Source organism: Bos taurus, chromosome 19 (assembly GCF_002263795.3).
Source record: "Bos taurus isolate L1 Dominette 01449 registration number 42190680 breed Hereford chromosome 19, ARS-UCD2.0, whole genome shotgun sequence".
Lineage (NCBI taxonomy): Eukaryota > Metazoa > Chordata > Mammalia > Artiodactyla > Bovidae > Bos > Bos taurus.
This window is the reverse complement of record NC_037346.1, coordinates 20,961,361-20,982,399: the sequence shown is the minus strand read 5'-3', so window position 1 is coordinate 20,982,399 and position 21,039 is coordinate 20,961,361. Positions and strand designations below refer to the sequence as shown.

The 21,039-nt window shown below is 39.3% G+C and overlaps 1 protein-coding gene across 6 annotated transcripts in view; it reads left to right on the top strand.

The window, feature by feature from the left end:
* Window positions 1-21,039, top strand: part of SSH2 (slingshot protein phosphatase 2) — a 246,661-nt gene that overhangs the window by 141,718 nt on the left and 83,904 nt on the right. For 2 of the 6 annotated variants that reach the window (XM_024980694.2, XM_005220147.5), the window contains exon 1: window positions 1,650-1,958. The exons of 3 other annotated variants lie outside the window; for them this stretch is intronic. In XM_024980694.2, the coding sequence (XP_024836462.1) occupies window positions 1,831-1,958 (128 nt within the window). In that variant the 5' untranslated portion in view covers window positions 1,650-1,830. Of the gene's footprint in view, window positions 1-1,649; window positions 1,959-12,508; window positions 17,035-21,039 lie in introns of those variants that run through there. One more of the 6 variants, XM_059878305.1, reaches the window with a different exon arrangement.

Sequence of the window (21,039 nt, the reverse complement as noted above, 5' to 3'; positions counted from 1 at the left end):
AACCAGAGATCAAATTGCCAACATCCACTGGATCATCGAAAAAGCAAGAGAGTTCCAGAAAAACATCTATTTCTGCTTTATTGACTATGCCAAAGCCTTTGACTGTGTGGATCACAAGAAACTGTGGAAAATTCTGAAAGAGATGGGACTACCAGGCCACCTGACCTGCCTCTTGAGAAACCTATATGCAGGTCAGGAAGCAACAGGTAGAACTGGACATGGAACAACAGACTGGTTCCAAATAGGAAAAGGAGTACGTCAAGGCTGTATATTGTCACCCTGCTTATTTAACTTAAAGGCAGAGTACATCATGAGAAACGCTGGGCTGGATGAAGCACAAGCTGGAATCAAGATTGCAGGGAGAAATATCAATAACCTCAGATACGCAGATGACACCACCCTTATGTCAGAAAGTGAAGAAGAACTAAAGAGCCTCTTGATGAAAGTGAAAGAGGAGAGTGGAAAAGTTGGCCTAAAGCTCAACATTCAGAAAACTAAGATCATGGCATCTGGTCCCATCACTTCATGGCAAATAGATGGGGAAAGAGTGGAAACAGTGGCAGACTTTATTTTTTGGGGCTCCAAAATCACTGCAGATAGTGATTGCAGCCATGAAATTAAAAGATGCTTACTCCTTGGAAGTAAAGTTATGACCAACCTAGATAGCATATTGAAAAGCAGAGACATTACTTTGCCAACAAAGGTCCATCTACTCAAGGTTATGCTTTTTACAGTGGTCACGTATGGATGTGAGAGTTGGACTGTGAAGAAAGCTGAGCGCCGAAGAATTGATGCTTTTGAACTGTGGTGTTGGAGAAGACTCTTCAGAGTCCCTTGGACTGCAAGGAGATCCACCAGTCCATCCCAAAGGAGATCAGTCCTGGGTGTTCACTGGTAGGACTGATATTGAAGCTGACACTCCAATACTTTGGCCACGTGATGCGGAGAGCTGACTCATTTGAAAAGACCCTGACGCTGGGAAAGATTGAGGGCAGGAGGAGAAGGGGACAACAGAGGATGAGATGGTTGGATGGCATCACCGACTCAATGGACATGGGTTTGGGTGAACTCCGGGAGTTGGTGATGGACAGGGAGGCCTGGCATGCTGCGGTTCATGGGGTCACAAAGTGTTGGACACCACTGAGCGACTTAACTGAATCGACATTGTAGATACTTTTTTCCCATCAAAACTTCAACTGTTTTGCTTTAAAAAAAAAAATTCAGTTAATTTCTGCGTCTTCCTAGCCCGTAGGTGTTGTATTCTCGAGTGTACAGCCTTTTAAGTTTTAAGGTTATTTGAAAAATGGGATTTGTTTGCCATTTGTGTATAAAGCCGATTAAAAGACAGGACCTTTCTGTTGAAAAATTCCAAAGAAATGCGAACCTTTCTTGGCCACCCACACCCTATTCCGCACCCTCAATCTCGGGCTCGCTTCACTCCTCCACTCAAGCCGAGGCAGCTTGGTGCCGACCCTCGCTCCGCAGGTCCGGCCGCCGGCTGCGGAACCGGCGTGTGCGACGAGCTCCGGGGCGGGGCTCCGGCGGGCCCGACCCTCCGGCTCTCGGGACCGCCCCGCCGGCGCGCTCAGCCCCGCCCCGCCCCGCCCCGGACGCGAGTTGGGGTGGGCTGCTGGAGGCTCCCGGCCGCTGGGAGTCCGCGGCCGAGCCCCACGGCTGCGGCGCCTGCCTCCGCGAGACCCGGCGGGCCCAGCTCGGCCGCCGGGAGCCCGCACTGCCTGCGCTTCCAGTCCCGTGGAGCCCAACGCGAGCGCCTCGTGCCCCAGCCGGGCGGGGGCCAAGATGGGGAGCCGTGCGCCCTGAGCCGGCCCCATGACCCTGAGCACGTTGGCCCGCGAGAAGAAGGCGCCCCTCGCCTGCACCTGCAGCCTCGGTGGCCCCGACATGATCCCCTACTTCTCCGCCAACGCGGTCATCTCGCAGAACGCCATCAACCAGCTGTGAGTGCCGCGCGCCCTCCGCCCTCTGCGAACGGTCGCTCGGAAAGTTTGCTTTTCAGCAGCCGGTTTTCCCAGCAACTGGGAGCAAGCAAGGGTGAAATCGCACCCTGCTTGCTTGCAACTCCCGGGGCCCCCAGGGGCTGCATAGTAGGGTAGAGATGTAGAGTAATTCTTGGAGGCGGAAAGTGTCCTGAGGGTGGGAAGGCGGACAGAAGAATCCTTTGGGAGAATTTCTGGTAAACTTTGAGAGGATCTGAAAGTGAGGTCGCCCCAGGGAAATTGTGATGACGGAGTGACAGCCGTTTGGCATTTTGGAGACGGGCTAAAGCGGTCAGTAGCCTCTCAGCCGCCGGCCGGAAACGCTAGGACTCCCCTGCGGGTCCCGCTGGCGCTCAGGCTCCTGTGTTTGTTGTTTTGTTTCCTTGCTTCAAATAAGTTTGCTTGTGACCGTAGGTTTCTGTTGCAAGCCGTGCACACGAAGAAGGGCAGTTCATTTTTCACACTGTCTGGTTGTAGTCTGGAATTATTTCATAACGCTGGATTTTAGTAGTAGTTTGACTCTCTTTTTGTCTCCGCCAGTAGTAGTACGCGCTTACAACCGAAGCCTGCAGGCACACCTTCAATCGCTAAAGTGCAAGATCTCGTTGCATCTTTAAATCATCACAGTTTTCAGAGTCTCTAGAATTGTTCCTCCCTTCCTTGGTGGTTTAGCCCTTTCTGAGAACTGTGTGCTCAAGCTTGTGGTTAATCTCACCTCACATTTAAAAAAGGGCAAAATAGAGGAACTCCCATCTATTCAAGTTGCATCATTAAACTGGTTGAGAGGTTCAGGGTTACTTTTAGCTGGCAGCAGTTTGGTCTTTGTAGTGTGTTAGCTCTCACTCGGAGTGGTTTCAAGGGGAGTGACCTACTGAGGTTTTCCCAGACTCCTGGCACTTAAGCCATTTCTGTCTCCCACCCAGGTCAACCCTAAAGAACTTTTTAGTTTCACCTCCAACAGTAGAAACTTTGCATTATCCTTATATTAAAGGTCCCAAGAATAGCCTGTAAAGTGATTTCTGTGGTGGTGGTGGTGGTTTAGTCGCTAAGTCGTCTCCGACCTTTTGCAACTCCATGAACTGTAGCCCGCCAGGCTCCTCTGTCCATGGGTTTTCCCAGGCAGGAATACTGGAGTGGGTTGCCATTTCCTTCTCCAGGGAACTTCCAGACCCAGGGATCAAACCCACATCTCCTGCTTGGCGGGCAGATTCTTTACCACTGAGTCAGATAATCTTAAATCTAATTTATTATTTTAACAGTTTCCTCTGTTACCAAATCAAATTTGCATTTTAACTTTTCCATTTTGTGTTGGTTCTTGGTGGTGTACTGAAAAAAGCACACACCCCCCCCAACATAGTGGTTTTACTGCTTTGTTACAGAGTCTATAGAATTAAATCAACCGTTTACTTTTTTTTTTTTGACCTTGTAGAGGGAGGAGGGCAGCATATGGGATCATAGTTCCCAGACCAGGGTTGTAACCAGTCCTCCCCTGCAGTGGAAGCCAGGTGTTTTAACCACTGGACCACCAGGGAAGTACCTGCACTTTACCTTTTACCAAAAAAAAAAAAAAGGGGGGGGAGGTGGAATGAATAATCTGAAAATGGGTAACCAATGGCAAAATAAGTGTGAACAATACTTTAAAAATAAAAAAGATAATGGAAGCAACCCACATGTACATTAAGGGATACATGGATAAACATAATGTGGTCTGGGATACAACTGAATATTTTTCAGCTGTAAAAAGGAAGGAAATTCTGACACATGCTACAACCTGGATGAAGTTTGAAGACATCATTCTGAGTGAAATAGGCCAGTGACAAAATATAAGAACTATGATTCCACTTACATGGAGGACTTGAGCATAAGCAGTCTGGTTGCCAGGGTTTGGAGGAAGAGAATGAGAAGTCTGTGTCTGATGGGTACAGAGTTTCATTTGAGGAAGAAGAAAAAGTTATGGGGATGGATGGTGGAGAGAGCTGCACAACAGAGTGAATATTTAATGGCACTGAACTGTACACTTAAAAATGGTTAAAATGGCAAATTTTATATATGTTTAACTACAGTTAAAAGATTAAACAGAATTTAAAAGGCAGAGCTTCTGAGCTTTGCAGGGGAAAGGAGTTTTGAATCTTGTTTAGGAGTTTGGAATCTAGTGTACACGTTTCTTTTCCTACTAATTAGTGTCTTGGGGGTACATTTGACTTTTTTCTTAAACTGTAAAATGAAGACACTGTGGTTCTGACCCCAGAGGATCATAAAAGATGATGTGTGTGGTAGGTAACAATTTACAAACGATAAACTCCTGCACAGAAAAATGGGTAAATTGAAGTTAAACAAAAACTGAACGGCTGCCATTCATTGACCACTTGCCTCTGTGCTGAGTTTAGTGTGTATTATTATCTCATTTAATCATCACACCCACCCTCTGAACTAATTTATTCTGTTTACAGATAACGAAGCTGAGGCTTTAAGTATTTGCTAATAAATGTCAAAACTGTCCTTAGAATCCAGGTGTTTCCTAGGCCAGTGCTCAAAACCACTGTAGAAATGGTCTTCTGTCTTAGCAATTGCAAAGTTACTTTTAAGACCTATAGTCTTAGAAATTCTCTTTAACTGCTGACATCTTCAACTTAGGAGTGAAAAACACATTTGCTTCACTTAGAGTTTTGCTGCTAAGGTAGGCAGTCTTCTCAAGAATCCTCAGATTATTTCTCTTTCATTTTTGTCTCTCTCTTGCCACTTTTTTTTTCTTGAGAGAGTCTTGTTAATGTTCACTTCTTCTAAAGTGTATTTATTAGTATTACCTTAGCCATCGTGCTTAATTTACATTTACGGTATTGCCCAGTCCATCATCATTTAAAAATCTTTAAAGACCATTCCAAATAAAACCCTGAATTTTGTTAACTTAAACATGCCCATTTTTGGTTCCTAACACAAAAGTTTTAAATTTGGGGTCCATGGTTACTAAAGCTATGAACTGGCTTTAGAAGTTTAATGAACTCCTTGAGATCATATGGAAATATTGGGTAGATACATATATTTTAAAAAATCAGGTTCTCAAAGTGATGTGATCTTACAGAAGGTGAAGAATCTCCTTCCTAAAGAGAAGTATGGTCTCTGAGGCCTGGTTTAGTAAAAACTTAGCTACTGTGAGCATTTCCCTGTAGTGCCAGATATGTAAATAGCAGTGATGAATGGGAGCAACCAAAAGGTTAAGAGTTAATTAAGGTCCTTAAGTGAAGACCAAATTTTAATTGTCTGTTTGGGGAAGGGAGTACACCTGAGTTCTCTTAGCCCAATGGTTCTCTTGTCTCTGCTGACGACCCACTCATAAGAGCTTTTCTTCCTTTTCTCATTGCTGCATTGGATTTGCTCTGGGTTTAGAACCAGGTAAACTGTGTAACAAATCCTATGAGAATTGTGTCAGCATAAAAAGACCTCAAGAAGATCTAAGGGGCTTTCCTATGAAGTAAGTTAATGACCTTTAGAGGAGGGCCTTTGGGATAACTAGTTTGGTGATTTCACATGCTCTTTCTTATTTCTTGACTTTTAATTGTGGTATGTATATACATATAGGTGAAATTAGAGAATAGTGTGGGTATTACTGTGTTTATTGGGAATTCTATCGTTATGAGATGAAGGCCTTTCCTTACCTTCGTGTAAAACTCACCAAATATACTGTTATTTCTTATGTGCTCAGTGAAGAACATTAAGGAGTGATTGAATTAACTCCAGAAACAAAAAATAGTTACTGTTGTAAGTGTTAATCCTACTAGAAAAATATATGTGAGCAACCCAGAGCAGCATCTGATCAAACTTCAAGAGTGTGGGATCAGACTGCTTAAATGATCCTGAAATTCCATACCCTTGCAGAGTCTACACGTGGTTTCATATACAACAAAATTTGAACATCTGAAAAATACATGAGCCTATTTTTTTTTTTGGAACCTGTGTTATTTTTAGAGAGCCAACATTCAATCTCTGAGAAGTGAATTCGCTAAGCAAGGGGCCAAGGTTTTTCTGGTGTTATTGTTATAAGCCAAACAAATAGCTTATCCACAAACAGGTGACTGTGTTTGTGTCCTGAAAAGTTCAGGAAAGGATCAAGAACTAGTAGATAGAACGCTGGCAAGGGCTGTCATTAAAAGAGTTCCCATTATGAAAACCACTGATCAGAAGTCTGGAAACTTGAATGTTTGAGACATTGCTTGATTTGTTCTTGAGGTGACCTTGAGCTTTTTATCCTTGACCCAAAATATTTGTATTTATTTACTTGGTTGCATATATAAGTTTGACTTCCTAGCTTCACATGAGTGCTTTCAGAAGCTTGAGCTCAGCAACAGAGAGCATATTGAGATAATTATCTAAAAGGTACCTTTCATAAAATTGAAAGATATAAGCAGTTTTATTTTTTGTGTTTATAATACTAATGCTCTTTTAGTTCTGCAAGTAGTTTCACACGTGCTCTTCTCTGAACTTAAGCTTGTGTCAGAATCACCTGGATGGTTTATTAAAACACAGGTTGCTGCCCACACTCCCAGAGTTTCTGATTCTGTAGGTCTGGGGTGAGACTAGAAAATTTCAATTCCTAACAAGTTCCTAGAGGATGCTGGTGATGCTGATCCAGGGACCACACTTTGGGAACCACTGCCTTAAAGTATTCCCGTGAGGCAGATTGGGTAAGTCATCATTCACACTTTGTAAAGTAAATAAACTGAAAAATCAAAATGATGAAGTGATTGGCACAGGGGTTACATGATTTGTTCTTGGTAGAACTGAAACTAGAACCAGCATTTCCTGTCTCCACATCTAGAACTCTTAACACTGCTGCGAGGTCCTGATGCATATGTCTTTGTATCTATGTGGGAACATTTCTTTAGATAAAATTCTAGCAGTGGAATTTCTGGGTCTGATGATATGTATGTGTTAAAATTTTGATACATGCTGCCAAGCTTTGCAGTTTGCTTTGCCAATTAGCTCTTACCAGCTTATATACTTACATAGGTGTCTTCACCAACCCTGGTAATATTAATAATGATACTAGATAGCAGTTAATTTTTTACTGAGCTCTTACTGTGGGCCAGGCATTGTTTTGAGCACCATGCATATTATCTCATTCTCTGTTCTTAACAACGTTGACTTAGGTGTTATCCTCAATTACAGATGAGAGGCACAGAGATGTTAAGTCATTTGTCTGAGATAATACAGCCAGGATGCAAACACAGGCAGCCTCAACCCAGGACCCCTGCTCTTAAACACTCCTTTGCATTTCCCTTACTTTAGGATCCTTTTGTATTTTTATTGGTCTTGTGCATTTTTCTTCTGTGATTTGCATGTTATTTTTCTATTGGCATTTGTTTTTTTCCTTTCTCATGTATTATTCTGTATATTCTGAATATGCTTAACAATTATTTTCCTGGCTCTAGTGCTTGTTTTTTCATTTTGTATCTTGTATAAAAGTTTTTAACTTTTATGTAGTAAAATCTGTCAATAATTTTATGATTTTTCTATCTGGCTTTTTAAAAAACTCTTCCCATCCACTCCCAAGATTATAAAAGTACTCTTTTGTATTTTTCTAGTGTGTCTACCAGAGAAGGCAATGGCACCCCACTCCAGCACTCTTGCCTGGAAAATCCCATGGACGGAGGGGCCTGGTGGGCTGCCGTCTATGGGGTCGCTGAGAGTCGGACACAACTGAGCGACTTCACTTTATTTTTTCGCTTTCCTGCATTGGAGAAGGAAATGGCAACCCACTCCAGTGTTCTTGCCTGGAGAGTCCCAGGGACGGGGCAGCCTGGGGGGTCACACAGAGTCGGACACGACTGAAGTGACTTAGCAGCAGCAGTGTGTCTACACTGTAAAACTATTTCACTTTTTAAAACTGGAATTTATCTTTACAGACAGACTTGGAGATAATGTGAATCCAGTTCCAGATACCACAATAAAGTGAATGTGACACTAAAGCAAGTTACACAAATTTTTTGGTTTCCCAGTGCATATAAAAGTTATGTTTACACCATAGTCTACTAAGTGTGTAACAAAAAGCAGAACTTACCTTATTTATAAAATGCTTTATTGAAAAAAAAAAAGCTAACCATCATCTGAGCCTTCAGCAAGTCTTGATGTTTTTGGTAGTGGAGGGTTTGAAATATTTCGAGAAATACCAAAATTTGACACAGAGACATGAAGTAAGCAAATGCTGTTGAAAAAAGGCACAAATAGACTTGTTCTACATAGGGTTGCCACAAACCTTCCATTTTTTTTTTTAAGTGGTATCTGCAAAACGCAGTAAAGTGAAACACAATGAAACAAGACACGCTGTTTTTATTGTATGAAGTAGAGCTTTAACTTCACCTTTTTCCGAATGGATAGTCGTTGAGTCCAGTACCATTTGTTTAGTCCAGTCTCACTTCCCTGATTTGAAATGCTATTCATATTATATATTAAAAAGTTTTCTCTCATACACCACTACCACACTGTTACTTAATATAGATTTAGTAGACATTTTGATATCTTGCATCGCAAGGCCTCCCTCAGTGTGTGTGTGTTTTACTATCTTAGCTACCCTTGCTTATTTTCTAGATAAGTCTTAGAAACAACTTGCCAAATCCTACTTTTAAAAACCCTATTGGGATTTTGATTTAAATTGTACTGAACTAGTTTTGGGGAGAATTAACAGCTTTATAGAATGAGCCTTCCCGATGAGGAATGTGATATGTGTTTGTTTATTCACTGTTTTTAAAATGCCCTTCATTTAAATTTTACACTTTTCCTCATATAACAGTTAGACATTTCTTATTAGGTATATTCATGGGTAGTTGTTTATAAAGTTTTTGTTGTTCTTGTGAATAAGCTCTTCTTTCCCATGACTTTTTCTAATTAGTCTAATTTATAGGTGTGTAGTGAAACTGCTTTTTATATTTGCTTTTATATCAGACCACCTAGCTGAACTCTTGGTCCTTATATCTAATAGATATTTTAGTTGATTTTCTTGATTTTACTGAGTGAATGATTATATCATCTGTAAATGAGTTTTCTCTGAGTGTAACTCTTTGTTGCTTCAGCTTAGGCTTTAGTGTGTTAAAGAGTAGCAATGCTCCTGGTCTTGTTTTCCATTGTAAAAGGGATGCTTTTTATGTTTTCTGAATAGATGTACTGTGTGCTATAAGTTCCAGCATAGATCACGTATCAAGCTGAGGGCATTTCCTACTATTCCTAATTTCAAATATTTTAAAATTAGATACAGATACTGAATTTGATTAGATGTTTTTTGGCCCTCTGTTGGAAGGATAATATTTCCCCCTTTCTTGGCAATGCAGTGACATAACTAAGTTGCGAAAGTTGAATCGTCCTTTAAAGCTGTTTGCATTACTTGTTAACATACTGCTGGAATTGGTTTACTAATACTTTTAAGATTTTTTTCTCAGATATTTGTTGAATCTTTGGTGTTATCTTTGTCCAGCTGGTATATGATGTGTAGAATGATTTAGGTATAGTCTCCCATCTTTTTCTAGCTCTAAAGCAGTTCTTTAGCAGCAGTTCTATACTTTAAAAGCCTAGAACCAAGAGGTCCTACACTAAGTGTTATAATTTTATGATATTGTTTTGTCTTTATATTTTTTAACTTCCTTGTTCTATTTAATAAGTATCTTTATCATCTTTGCTACTTTAAAATCTAGATTTCTCCTCTCAGAAATGGACAAAACATAGTTATAATAATTGGTAATTCAGTTACTGAAGCCACACATTCATTTATGATTTAAGAGCTTTTTATCTCTGGTTGGTGGATAAAGAGACTAATAATAATGTTGATAGTTTTTAAAGACATGAGATGTCTATTTTGAATCAATACCATTTTCGTGATTGTTTCTGATCCTTAAATAGGTAGGTAATATAACTTTAAAAGGTAAAATATTGTGTAAAGTGTTATCAATTAAGTTTGCATCAAGTGTATTAATCTCCTAGTGTTACAGTCTTCAAATACAAAGAAGTTAATTTTCAATTGTCAGAGTAAAAGGTACATTTGTGTTTTTATTAGTAGTAATAACTTTGTGTGACTTTACCCACACTTAGGCTGCTTTGAAGTAAGTAGAGCAATAATTGGCTTGGAACAGAGAGGGAGAAAGCCCTCAACTTTGGCCACTAACTGCATAAAGAAGATGAGCAGGAATAGTGAGGTCGTGATGCACTCAAGTCAAGATTTCTTTGATAAAGTCTTAATTAATTTTTTTTTCTGAATTACTGTTCTTCAGATTGTGTGCTCACTTGTAATCACTCCTGAAATGGGGCAATTTCTGTAGATTTACAGAGAAACCATTGCCCAAAGCCAGATAATTAAGGATGTTGTCATTTTCTGGCTCCAAGAGCTGTTGGATCTTGGAGTAATAGAAGGGCTAAACTGCAGATCCTCTTGCTCTGTCCTTACTTGGGTTTCTCCAGTAAATGTGAATCTTCTTAATTACCGTATGTAAAATTGCCTTGGGGCTAGAGAATAGTGGTGTAGATGCTATCACACAATGTTTCTGAATTCCTACGTGTGTGCGAGCTCAGTCGTGTCTGATTCTTTGCGACCTGTAGCCCTCCAGGCTCCTTTGTCCATGGGATTATCCACGCAAGAATACTGGAGTGGGTGGCCATTTCCTCCTCCAGGAGATTTTCCCACCCAGGGATCGAAAGAACCACCGTGTCATTGGTCAGTGGATTCTTTACTACTGAAGCACCTGGGAAGCCCTTCTGGATTACTAAGATGAAAGCAAATTAATAATAATAATTAGTATCCTAACTACTTTCAGATAGATTTAGCTTTGCATTGTTAGAATTATACAGGATGTTGCTTCCACTAACGTAATTAGGTTTAACTTGAAGAAATATGCTAAAAGCATCAAGGCGTTTTTAGGTGTTCCTGTGATTTGGAAAGGATGTAGTAAATGATTTATAAATAGATTGTTAGTACTGCACACCAAAGGGCTTATTTGGGCTCACTTCCTTTTTGCAGGTTGTGGGAATTTGGCCACTCTTGTTTTCTGCATTAATCTGTTTTCAGAGGGCTGTGACCCTTTTTTTAGTCACCTGAGGGATTTGGCATTAGTTGTGTGTCTGTTAAAATTACAGAATCCAGAGGCTTGAATTACTCTCCAGTAAAGAGAAACCTCAGTGTTAGCCTGTACTAGAGTAGGTTTTTTTTTTTTTTTTAATTGTAAGTTCGGTTTTCCAGTTATAGAAGACACAGAATTATTATTATTATTATTATTATTTTTAATAATGACATTTTTTGAAATGGTTCAAATTGTTGCTTATGTTTTTGGGGGGAGTAATATCTGCTTCATTTTATTAGGGCTAGGGCTAGAGATAGTTAATAAGAAAGAAAAATTAAAATTTCAGTTATGATTGTTGCTTTCATCATTTGTACTTACTGTTTACTGACAAAGATTCATGTGGCTATTCATGATCCGTAACAGCATATTTCAAGCCCTAACAATTCTAATTGTGGACTTGACATTGCTTGTCTTCTGTGGTGTCTGTATTCTTAAAACTTAATGCCACAGACAGGCCTGTTTACAACCTAAGAAATGTCAACAGAAGGCTGAACAGGTTTATGAGCTTAACTTCTTAGTTGTATGTCTCATCTTTGTTCTTTAAATTTTGTATAATAAAAGCCAGTTGATCTTCATAAGGAATAAATTGAATATGAGTATTTCTCATTTTTCTTCACTGATTTTAAATAAGTATCACTTTAACATAGAGCTCTTAAGAGAGATGTCATTTCTTTGGAACTCTCCTCTGTTCCAGGCATCTTTAAATTACTGTGTTTCTCTCAAAGTTAATATATCCAGTTCTTATGAACACCAAAAAAATTTTAATTTGCTATTATTATATCATCTTTATTTGGGGGGAAAATTTAGTTTGAGAAGTTGGAACATCTATGAGGTAATGTGAATTCTCAGTGTCAGTTTTTCTTCCCAGGAGGGGAATGAAACAGATTCTGACAGTGTATGAAACTGAACTTTTTGGTCATTTCTTTGACCAGATTTGGTGTAGATCATTTTATCAACCCCACCTCTGTGATGCTCATTCCTCCCCAATGAAATTTCACACTCAATTCTTAAAGTATCCCTTTCATTAAATATTCTATTTAGAAATTTTTAAAAGGTATCTTGGATCACTCGTTCAGTGTCTTGTCACTTGTTATTGTGGCTGATAGTAATAGTCTGGTGTGTGGAATGAAACAAACTTGAGTTTCAATCAGTTTCACCACTTACAGGCTGAGCGACCTTCAACTTATAACCACCATAAAACTTGGTTTCCTCACCAATAAAATGGAGCTTATAGTGTCTATTAATATTAATTAATGTAGTTAATTGGGCTTCCCAAGTGGCGCTAGTGGTAAAGAACTCACCTGCCAATGCAGAGGACGTAAGAGACTGGATTCGATCCCTGGGTCGGGAAGATCCCTTGGAGAAGGAAATGGCAAGCCACTCCAGTATTCTTGCCTAGAGAATCCCATGGACAGAGGAGCCTGGCAGGCTACAGACCATGGGGTCACAAAGAGTCGGACACGACCAAAGCAACTTAGCATGAAAAGTAGTTAATTTAAGTTAATTAAGTGTAATATTTATAAAGTACTGCAAACAGTAAACACTCAGTAAATGACAGCTAGTATGTTTGCCCTTTTGAACATGAACCAGAGTATAGGAGAAAGAATTAGAGTGGTGCGACAGCCTGGTAGGAGAAATGCCATCATTTGCATCATTGTCATATTCTGGGCAAAGGGTGGGATATACAAAGAAATACAAGACATGGTTCCTGTGGCGAGGATACTCAGTCTGTTGAGAGATATAAGACAGATTAATTAAAGGATAAATAAGAACACAATTCAGCTAAGTGCCAGACGAATGGTGCGATTGGTGCTCTAAGTATTCAGAGGACAAAAAGTTATTGTAAATGAGCCGATTAGTAAAGATTTTATGGTAGGATTTGACATCTGACCTTTATTTCTGGCCCTCTTACATGTCTTGATTAGTATAAGCAGAGGTAAAGGGTACTTGAGCCGTGAGAGAAAAGGAAGACTGATGTAGCAGATGTCACAGCCATAGAGAGTCAGTGAATGACTGCTGTTAATCATTTGTGGTAGGAAGGAGAAATCCAGAAAGACTTTTGTAAAGACCGATCATGCTCTTTAGAAAATAGCTCTGAGTATATTTTGGATATATCATGTGGGCAGAATTTTAATCAAGTTTTTATCGAGTACCCACAGACTACACAGCACAGTAACCAGCATTTGCAGACTCTACATAGCTTATTTAGGAAGGCTGCCAATTTTACAAAGGCTGTTGTTGAATCAGTACCAGTGGCTGGGAGTGCACTGTGAAATCCCCATAGGCAGCATGAGAATAGAAATCACGAAACTATCTGCTAGTGGTTTTATGGTTAAAAAGAAAGGAAGAAGGGAATAGGGGAGGAAAGAAACACATTCAAGTAACCCAAAGCAAAACCTCCTTCCCTGCTTTCTCCAGGTGCTGAGCTCTAGATGCGGTTACATCAGCACCATGTGGTGGGCAGGGTGGTTCCCATTGGCACCAAGAGAGGGCTTGTGATATTTACAGTGGAGTGAGCTATCGGGGGAAGGGTGTGCTGATTTTGTTCTTAATGGCTTGGCTACCAGTTTAATGGCCTGGTTGTCAATGGTTCATCTTATTTAGCGTTCTATAAGCAATGTACAGAGAAGGCAATGGCAATGTACAGCCCTTTAGTTTTAAGTATACATAGAAAAACCATCCTAGTGGACAGGAGGCTCTTTTACACGTATATGAGTAAGCCTATGATCAAACATCAATTAATAAAGGCCAAGTCTCATCACAAGGACACATTTTTTCTATTTCTTTAATTTTGTATCTGTACGAGTTGATGGATGTTCACTAAACTTATTGCGATAATCATTTCATGATTTATTTAAGTCCAGTCATCATGCTGTACAGTGTGCCAATTATATCTCAGTAAAACTGAAAACAAACCAAAAACTAAAAAATAAAGACCAAGAATTGTATAAATGCCAGGTTACATAAGGCCCAAAGTATGATAGTTTAGTAATACTGATTGAAAGAAGAGTTACTGCAGCTACTGAAGATTCAGCAGACTGTGCCTTGTTATGCTCTCCTGCACTGAGAGGAATGGCAGACTGGGACTGGATATGTTTCCATTTCGTGATTCTAACGAAATGAATTTAAACCCAGGGTAATTTTTTCTCCCCAAAGTTAAAGAAACACTGATGATTGTAGACTGGCTTGTTATGATCTCTTCTTCCTTTATTTCTTACCTCCTCGGAAATACATTTGAGCACATCTGTTGAGAAACCTACCTTCGTCTTGGCTCTGAATGGGTTTGGGGCCTGTTCACTTCTGTGCCTCACCTGTGGTCCACCTCAGTTACGATGGAAGTCCACTGTGCTCACACTGCTGGACGTCTTCATTGCCGTTTTAGACACTTGGAGAAGTTCCCAGCAAAGTTACATGCCTTTTAGTCAGAAAATGATCATGTCGTAAGAAGGTTTACGATGCTTTTTAAAGAAATGACAACACCTAATCTCTCCCTCAATTAAAGTCAAAATCAACCAGAAAATATTGAATATCGGTGCTCTTCTTTATGGCAGTCTTGCAAGTCAATTTGGGGACATTTTTCAAAGGGAGAGTCTCTGTGCTTTAAAAACTTGCCTACCTGATGCACTGTAAAGTTGATAATATCTCATTCTTTACCACCTACTCAGCTTAAAAGTGAACTTGTCCTGAGTGAGAAATTTTCTTAATGGAACTGGTCTTACTGGTACTTAAAATCAACAAAGCAAAAGTATTGGCTATTTTTTTAATATTGCAGATAATGCATGCTTATGATAAGAAACATCAGAAATCCTCCTCTCCCCAAAAAGCATTACCCTTATTATTTTCCGAAGATGTTTACTGTTCTGTTAATATCCACAACTTTCTCTGTATGTATATCCTTTTAAAAATGCCATTGTCTTCTATCATCTGCTTTGTAATCTGTTTTGTTTTTTTTTTTTTTCACTAAGCATATTGGGAACATCCTGCCATTGTCCTCAAATGCGTTTCTTTCATATCCTTTCTGAGAGTTATTTGTTTTCCATAGAACTGAATTCTGCCCTATTGTTGCACATTTTGATTGTGTTCAGTTTTTTTGCAGTTATAAACAAAGCCTCACTGAATGAATATCCTTGTGTCTAAATCTTTGCACATGTCCCTGAAGGAAATACCCTAAAATTCAATTCTGGGATTGCCAGACCAAAGGGTATACCTATCTCTAGAACTTTTGGTACAGACTGCCAGTTTGCTCACCAAAAATGTTGTACCTGTCTACAATTTTAGTAACTGTACCTCCAGCAATTTAGTAATTCATTTTCATAGTGCTCCTGAAATAATAAAAAGTAAAATCAAGGTAGAAGCAATTTTATCCTTCAATTCATCTGAACCAATTGAAGACGCAGGAAAATTGATCCTTATTTGTCTTTCCTATCAGGAATCGCTTTCATACCCAGTCACTGATGGAAAATGATTTGTAAGGTATTTGAGTGGAACTTGCCAGAAGATGAAATAATAGTACATTGATAAGATGAGGGAAAAACTAATTATCCGTAGATGGTGTTGAATATACACGTAGTGTTTGTGAATTTGGGTTTGCGCCCTGTGTTGTTTTTTTTTATTCTAAAATCATCACCATTTTTGATTTAGGGATTTTTGAGCTAAAAGATAACTGACTGACTTAGGGTCCTGCAGCAAATTAACCTTGAACAGCATTTCATTGTTTTCTGTTTAGGAAGTGTGAAGTGGCATTGAGATTTCCTAAAATTCTGTCTTACTAAGGATTGCTGCTGCTGCTGTTCAGTTGCTCAGTGGTGTCCGAATCTTTGCAACCCCATGGACTGCAGCATGCCAGGCTTCCCTGTCCTTCACTATCTCCCCGAGTTTGCTCAGATTCATGTCAATGATGCCATCCAACCGTCTAAAAAAATGATCATATATATTAGTTTGTTAATGCTCGTAACTAAATTTGTGAAGTTAGAATTTCCTCATCTGGTTTGTAAAAGCCAGTGTATATTTCCCAAAGTTGGAGAGAGAAACTTTTTAGGGAACAAGCCATTTAAAATCTTGGGAAAAAAAAAAGTTTTCATCTTTAAGGCTTTTTGAGTATTGAATATAGGAGAAAGGAGAAGAGTTGTATGCATTTTCTAAAGCTCTTAAAGAATCTTACTTTGAATGTCTGTGCAGATCTAAACAGTATCCAGAGGGGCTTCTGGCCAACTTAAAGAAAAAAAGACTGCAAGGAGAAAAGAATGTTAGAACGCAGGCCACACTTGCCTGCTGGATTCATTAACGTTGGTTGCCTGCCTCTGTTTGAAACTGAGCTCTCTCCTTAATTAAGGTGTGTGTTTAAATCACAGGCAGAGAAAGTTTTGGGGTGAAGTTTCACTGTTTTGTAGTGGCAGCAGTCCTGGACATGCTGCTGGAACACAGAGGATGAGTTCAGCACCTTCTCTACAGATAGTTATCGCTGCTTACAGCATGTCTCTTTTACATAGCGAGCCTTTGTTCACTGGAGAGTGGACGTCTGTGGGTTGGCCAGTCCAACTCCTATCGGAGACTAGAGGTGACTGATAAGGAGTCCAAAGGTCACAATGGACCAGTGTGGGGTCAGTCTGGCTTTAAGGGGGGAAAGGGAGGCATCAAAAATTGAATTGCCTTGTGGGAAATGTTCAGTTCATCAGCTTCAGCCTTTCAGCTTCAATCAGAGAAAAGCCACCAGCTGTCTCTCAGTCCGAAGGAGCAGGAAAGAAACAAAACGTTATTTAAAGGGTGTGATTTAATTGAACTGGATTGCGTTAGGGCTTTCACTCCAGGGACGATTTCTGTGGCGCTGTCACTCTGCTCTGCGTACTGTGAGGCAGCAGATAACCAGATCAAAAACTGAAGGTAGTCCACAGTCACTCGGGTCTTTTGTTGGATTTCAGAATGAAACGTCAGATGAGCTTCAGGTATTTCACTTGCTAACATCACCATTTGGCCTGTTATTAGAACGTGGTGGGCCACAAAATAGGAAAGGCAAATAATATTTGCATTTCTAATTTGGTCTGCTGCTTTTTAATTAATGGCTTTTACTAGGTATTTTGCTAACTTCTGAATTCAGATACTACAAATAGGTGATCACCAACCTAATTAAAAGTCTGCTACTGCTACTGCTGTTGAGTCACGTCAGTCGTGTCCAACTCTGTGCGACCCCATAGACAGCAGCCCACCAGGCTCCCCCGTCCCTGGGATTCTCCAGGCAAGAACACTGGAGTGGGTTGCCATTTCCTTCTCCAATGCATGAAAGTGAAAAGTGAAAGTGAAGTTGCTCAGTCGTGTCCGACTCTTAGCTACCCCATGGACTGCGACCTACCAGGCTCCTCCATACATGGGATTTTCCAGGCAGGAGTACTGGAGTGAGGTGCCATTGCTTTCTCTGAATTAAAAGTCTACTTGTTAATAATTGTCCTTTAAGTTAGCAGTGGTCTTTGTATGCAGTCATTGAGGTTGTAAGCTATTGTCCTTGTCCTCTAGTCTAGTGGAAAGACTGCGAGCAGAACTAGCTACATAATTTGCAGGGCCCAGCAGCTAATGAAAATAGGGGGCCCCCGTTCAAAAAGCATCAGAGCATTGAAGCAAGTGCAAGGCCCTTTCAAGCACCGCCTTAATGTGGCTGCACAAGTCACACATCCATGAAATGGGCCGTGACCTTGGGTATGAAATTAAATAGACTCACAGTTGGTCAGAACTTTGCTACTTATTCCACTTGCTACCTATTCTTTGCTACTAATTTGTGTCTTTCTGAACCTGTTTCGCTTTCCATTTTCTATCTTCCTTTTCTGTCTGTTCCTGTTCTGTTCCATCCTCTCACCAAAGTTGGAGAACTTGCAGAAAGAATTGGGAGTACCTATACTCTGTCTGTAGTCCATGTGAACACATTCTATAATACTATTTCCTTCCGTTTCTCTGGTGAAACAAACAAGATTAGGATTTTCTCTAAGGGAAGGTAATCAATTTAACTAAAATTAAATATTCTGTGTTAAAGTTTAAAAAGTGCTTTCATAATTAACATTTGATTCAAACAATTCACTTTTGAGGTAGCACCCCCTCACACACATTTTATATCAGTAGATCAGAAAAGTAGGCTTCAGAGAGGTTGAGAGATTTTTTTCAAGGTCAGCCAGCTGATAAGTGAGATTCCAGTCCACCCCTTCTCATGTGGTGCTTCCTCACTACTTCATTCTGCCTCTGCAGTTCTGCGAGACCAAGGGTTAGGTAACAGTAACTTACTTTCTCAAAATTGATCTGATTTACAGAATTTTCTGCCAGTTTTCCAAAAATAACTGCTGGGATATAATGATTAATATTTGCAACAAGTTTTTACTTCTTTTATTGCCTATAATCCTTTGAAGTAATATTTTTGCATCATTTTAAAGGAAAGACATTGACGTTCAAAGAGATTACATGACTTGTTCAGGTTATGTAACTAATAAATTCAAGAGCAGTGACTAACATCCAAGTCCTCTTTATATCTCATGCTTTTTTACTGTGCTATATTTACTCTGATTAATTTTGTATCTCTACTTGGTAAATACCTGTTCATTCATGTATTGATCACCTACAATGTTCTGGGCACTGGGAATGATCCAAAAAGACTAACTCTGAGCTCTTAGAACTTACATTCCAGAATGTAAATAAACTATTGTAACTAATTAGCTTATGATACAGTTATAAATAAAAAGTAAAGCAAAACAAAAAATGAAAAGTAACCTGGAAGGAGTGCTGCTTTAGAGAAAATGGTCAGTAAACTGATAAAATTTTTGAGCTGCAAATTAAAGGGTAGACATTTGGTGTAAATAAATAAAACCATTTCTTAGGTATGACAGGCAATCTAAATAAACAATATGAGGCAACTGTATTTATGAACATAATAGGAACAGATAAAGATTGCTAACTTAAACAAACATTAGCCTTCATGGTAGTTATACATTGACTTTAATCCTCTCTCCCATGTAGCATGGATTCTAAAATCATAAGATCAAAAAAACCTAAATCTGGTCATTTCCTTCATGCTGAGTCACTAGCACATAAAGCAGTGTTTAATGTATTAGCGATGTTGGATTGTTCACACTGTTAGAATACAAGGACTGTAACGGCATGCTGCATGAAATGGCATGCTCTGGGTAGCTATTAAAAAATTCCAGAGTATCCAGCAGATTTAGGGAAGCAAAACTTCACTAGTCAGATTTGACTTTAATGAATTTCAGAATCTTGTCCAAAATCTTCTATTGTGCTGAAACCCTTTTGTATCTGGTACTCCAGGGCTTCAGTAGGTAAACTTCAGCCTAATGCTTGGGAATCTTTGTGATATAAGCAAGTTGATTGTAGAGGGATTTCCATAGGAAAGGAGGCAGCATTATGGGGCAGGTAAGAGGGTCTTTTCATCGGATTTGCCCGTTGTGTGCTTTAGAATGGCAGGAGTCCAAAGTATTATATTAATAGAAGACCCTTAGAAAGTCCCAGCCTTATCTATTCATGTGGGTTTCCTCTGGCTTCAAAGTTAAATCCAAGCACCAGTCATTCAGTGTTTGGCTCTTGTTAAAGCTGAGTTGTTATCTGCTAAAAGATGACAGGGTGGGAGGTGGGTACTGTTGATTCCCAATTGCCCATCTCTTCAGGGCAACTATTAATAAAGTTTCCTTTAATCCAGAGTTTTAGACTAAGTTCATGAATACAATGAAATCACTTGAAAAAGTGGGTCTGTAGATCAATGATTAGTACATTTATTTCTCTGCAGGAAAAAGCCATAGTTTTCACTAAATCCTCAAAGGAATGTAATGACCTTGCCCTCACCCCAAATTAAGAACCTGGAATAGACTGTTGTGGGCATTTGACTTAGAAATTAAGTAAGGTGTTTTTAAGCTATTTAACCTTACCAGTGAGATTCATTTATCCATTTTTAAACAAACACTCATGATTTTCCCACAGTGAAAGATTTTGACCTACCATTTTCTGTCTGTTGAGGATTATGCAGCCTTTTGAATTCTCTCTGTCTGATAATCTTGGAGTAGATAATCTAAGAATGGTATTTGCGTAAAGAAAACGGAATATTGCTGTAAAGCCTGAATGTTTGTGTTCTTCAGCAAATAGTCACAACCTATTTGGTGAGTGAAAAGAGAAGCAGTACTGGTGTACAGTATTTCTGGTGCTTTGCACTCTAGGAAGGCAGAAGTGACTTAAAGTTGTTGCTTTGAAGGAAAGTTGTCAAAAGAATTAGGAGAATTTCTAAATACATTTAATCCAGATACTTATTAAATTATAAAGAGCTCGTTGAGAGGTTTGGGGACCGCTGCCCTGGGCTGAGATATTTATTGGAATGAGTGTGCTCTTTGTGTTGTGTTCTGAGGGTCAAGAATTCGCCAACCCGTTAAACCATTCTTTGCTATTAATGCCAGATTCCACAGCCTACAATGTATAGTTACAAATTCTTAGAACTGTGAGCAATCAAATGTTATGTGGCATTTTTGCGTTTTTGCCATATCACGCTATTTATTTATTTAGACCCTTATCCAGTGCATCTTTGCTGTGGCAAAAAAAAAAAAAAATCTGCATTTTGCATGTAAAGCCACGAGAAAACTCAGATCAGTTTCTCTGTCTTAGAAATTAAACACCCTTTAGAAATGAAACTATTTATTTAAATCTTAGTATTTTTTCCTCCAAAAGGATTATTTCAGTGTCAGTTGAGAATATTTAAATGCAGTTATTTTTCATTGAGTAGGGTTTTAATGCAGAGGAAACAAGAGTGGAGTTTTTTCACAATTCATCCTATTTAAAGTATTAAATATGTATCTTATGTTGCTTTTAGTTTAGAAGTATATACTAGAAAGTGAATATACAAATATGGTATATAAGCTGTATGTTTGTTTTCTCTTTACTGACTGTTCTTTAAATATGTCACTGTAGAAATGTTCAAA